This window comes from Glycine max, chromosome 13, assembly GCF_000004515.6.
Source record: "Glycine max cultivar Williams 82 chromosome 13, Glycine_max_v4.0, whole genome shotgun sequence".
NCBI lineage: Eukaryota > Viridiplantae > Streptophyta > Magnoliopsida > Fabales > Fabaceae > Glycine > Glycine max.
Window position 1 is genome coordinate 40,304,298 of NC_038249.2, and position 3,547 is coordinate 40,307,844.

General features: G+C 33.2%; 1 protein-coding gene across 1 annotated transcript; it reads left to right on the plus strand.

The window, feature by feature from the left end:
* The first annotated feature begins 55 nt into the window (after nucleotides 1-55).
* LOC102670259 (transcription repressor OFP10) lies at nucleotides 56-1,773 on the plus strand. Its single transcript, XM_006594863.4, has one exon. The coding sequence runs from the start codon at nucleotides 796-798 to the stop codon at nucleotides 1,348-1,350; it is 555 nt and encodes a 184-aa protein (XP_006594926.1). The 5' UTR covers nucleotides 56-795; the 3' UTR covers nucleotides 1,351-1,773.
* Nucleotides 1,774-3,547: the final 1,774 nt, after the last annotated feature.

Genomic DNA, 3,547 nt, shown 5'->3' on the forward strand with positions numbered 1-3,547 from the left:
ATAATGATAAGATTTGCGCCTTCGAACTATCAACAAGCATTCAGAAAATATTTTTTTTCTTCTTATTTTGATGTCATGTTATGATTAACAAAGAGAAGCTGTTGTCAAAGACCCAAGATAAGAGAGAAAGAGAAGTTTGTTGCGAATAAAATGATGTAATTGACATATATTAAACGTTAAAGAGGTCCGTTCCGCTGTTATCATTGAATGCCCTAATTAGTAAAGTAGAAAAAATTAAAAAATCAGACATGAAATAATATTTTTTAATAAAATTAGTTATTATTGATTTTTTATTACTTATTAGTTATTATTGATAATAAAGGCGAAAAGAGAATCTTATCATGAGGGTTCACATGATTAGTCCTTCATACTCCTACCTCAAGTCAAAACTTTATGTATTCCACCTTTTCATAAACCTAAAAGCCTTTCAGTCAAAAAAAAAAAAAAAAACCTAATAGCCTTTCTTCCCAAACACTTCCCACAGAAACTCCAATCCACAACCCAACTTTCCTCTTTCATTCCCATTTTTTCTTTCTTTCCCTTCTCTCTATGCCTGCTTCCATCTGCTTATGAAAAAGACTTTTACCTACGCCATCCTATCTTATCAAAAGCAAAATCATATTAGTCTATTTGCAATTTTCGCCGCAACGTCAAAATTTTTAAGATCTCTACCATCGTAACGCAGTTACAATTGTGACTACATTAGTGAGTAATTTCTCACGAATCAAAGATCGCTACCAAATTTCAATTGCAACTGCAATTTAAAGGATCAGGATTGTTACTAGTTATACATTAATGTCTTCCAACAAGAGGAGGTTCATGAGAGCCCTATTCAAAGCAAATGGAGGCTGTGGGTGTAGCAAACCGAAATCCTCTGACGTACACGAACCCACCCCAAAACCCAAAATCTCCATTTACCAAAACACAAAAACTAGCAGCCTCAATTCATCCACCACTTCCGGTGACCGCAACGAGGACGACGAAGTCTTCACTTCCACCACCATCTCCGAATCCGACACAAATCATCAAAACCCCAACAACAACAACATGCCAAAACCTAGCCCAAAACTCGTTGACAGCATCGCCGTCGAGAAGGACTCAAACGACCCACATAAGGATTTTCGAGCCTCCATACTCCAAATGATCCTGGAGAGAGAGATCTACACAGAAACCGAACTCCAAGAGCTTCTCGAGTGCTTCCTCCAGCTGAACGCCACGTGCCACCACCAAGTCATCGTTCAAGCCTTCATGGAGATCTGCGAAGAAGTGTTCCCGAAGAAGAACATCGTCAGTGGTGGTGGCGCTCCTGAACAACGTCGCAGGAACCAGATCACGCGAAAGAGTCGGTGAATGTTGTTGATGCTAGCTAGGTCAACCGTGAACGATCGTATGTGTGAAAGCCACGTGAAGGCGTTGAATTCGCACGTGGGATGAAGCTGCATGGAAACGTCACGGTTTCAAACTGATCTATTAAATCTTATCGTATTCATTCTCTCTCATTTATTCGTTTTATCTAACGGTTCAAAATTTATTGAGGTTTTGCGGGATTTGAGATTTCAAATTTATATGTCAAAGATAAAGAGGGAAATTCAAGTATAAATATCGCAAGAATGAAGGATGTAAATACTAGTTTAGTATATCATTCTTTAGAATGACTTTAATTTGATGCATTTGTAACTGTAAAGCTCTCGCCTCTCGTTGACTTATGTAATGGCAGAATTCATTAATTAATGTCTTTACACTTCATAAATTTAAACAGTAAAAATTTAAATTTTGTTATATGATTATTTTTAAATATTTATAATTTTTTAACATAGTTATTGAAATTCAATTTACAAGTAGATAAACCAAACTAGATTAATTTAAACAGTTATACGCAACCGAAAAGATATATATATAGTTAAAAGATAAAAAATAAGTATGATTTTTTTTGAAAGAAAAATGATTATGCATGTGTAAAAAAATTTATATGATCATTCAATCATAATCTATGAAGTATTTTTAAAATACTTAAAAAATTTAAATAATAATTTATAATTAAATAATGATGTAAAATTATTTTACTATTAGTGCATAGAGATTAAAATATTTTTTACACTATAATTAAGATTGACAAGTTTTAGGGTGGTCTAGTGTTGTATATGGTTTATGATGGACGATCATTTTAACCGCTAGATAAATCTTATTATTATAGATCATGGAAGGCTTGATTATCCAACCCTATCCAGCAAAGTTCTTCAACTACCGTTTATTGTCGTCAAAGACAATTTTCGACATGGCGTTTCATTTCTTTTCCAGCAACAAAGAAACATTGTCTTCTCAAAATCAGATGCAAGCTTTGTTGCCTCTATGACATGATTACTTTCGGAGGATGAAAGACGATGGTGGTGGCAATAGAACAATTGGAAAGACAAGTTAGATCAGAGGTATGAGAGAAGGAAGTTGAGAACGAACATGAAATTCACCATGGATTTGCAAAGTCAAAGCAGTGACAACAAAGTAGTGTGGCTACATCGAAGCCGCAACAGCCGAGCAAAAACTCAATATTTATAGTTCAAACATTAAGAAAACTCATTATTATTATTATTATTTGGACTGGTTCGCGTTCTGCGCCGGTAAGAATTTTAGATCCGTCTCGCGCTTAACCTGTAAATTATGCGAGTTTGGCTCGCGGGATCCATAGATTTGTCTGCATTAAGATTTTATTTCTTTAAATATGTAATTATTTTTTGTTGAAGATGTTTAAGTTTCATATTTTAGATTTATTACTTGGATTTTCTTTTGTTAAGACATTATTTATTTTATTTATGTAATTGACTAATTGTTAAAATTTTATTTTTATTTGTATTAAACTTAATTTGATTGTGTTGTATTTTTATTGAAATTAAAATTCTTTTAAAATTAGACTCGCAGACCAGTCTGCTGCCAATACAGACTTATGCGGACGGACCTTACGCGGGACGGGTCGGTCCGCTTACCTACCCCTACTATTTCTAGCTTTGCACATAAAATTAATAATAAATATTTTATAAAATTAATTATTTTTTAAAAATTAAATATTTAAATTATTGTGAAAAAAATTGGTTTCCCCTATGATACATTCACGAATCCATCCCTGAGTGGATCTAAGAGGGGAGAAGGTATGTGGGGTGAAGGATGCATCGTAGTGGTATAAAAGTGAGATTAACCTAAAGCTTATAAGCCTATAAATTGTGAGGCATTATAAATAACTTGAAGTACCGTAGCCTTCGTCCTATATTAAAAAAATTAAATACTTGAATTATCCATTTTAACTTTTTCAATAACTTCTATCATATTTTTTTCATTCACTTGTCTTGAACTCAATACCTTGACTGATTAATTTTTATTTTTTTCGCTAATTGCAAGAAAAGTTTGTGGAATGAACAACTAAAAAGGATATTGACAATATCTATTTGAAAGAGTAAGGAGAGTGAATGTATGCTCTACAAGCTTAGTTATGGCTTGTACTCTTACAAATAACTTAGTGAGAACCATTGTAATTTGGATTTGTTAATTTATGAGAATT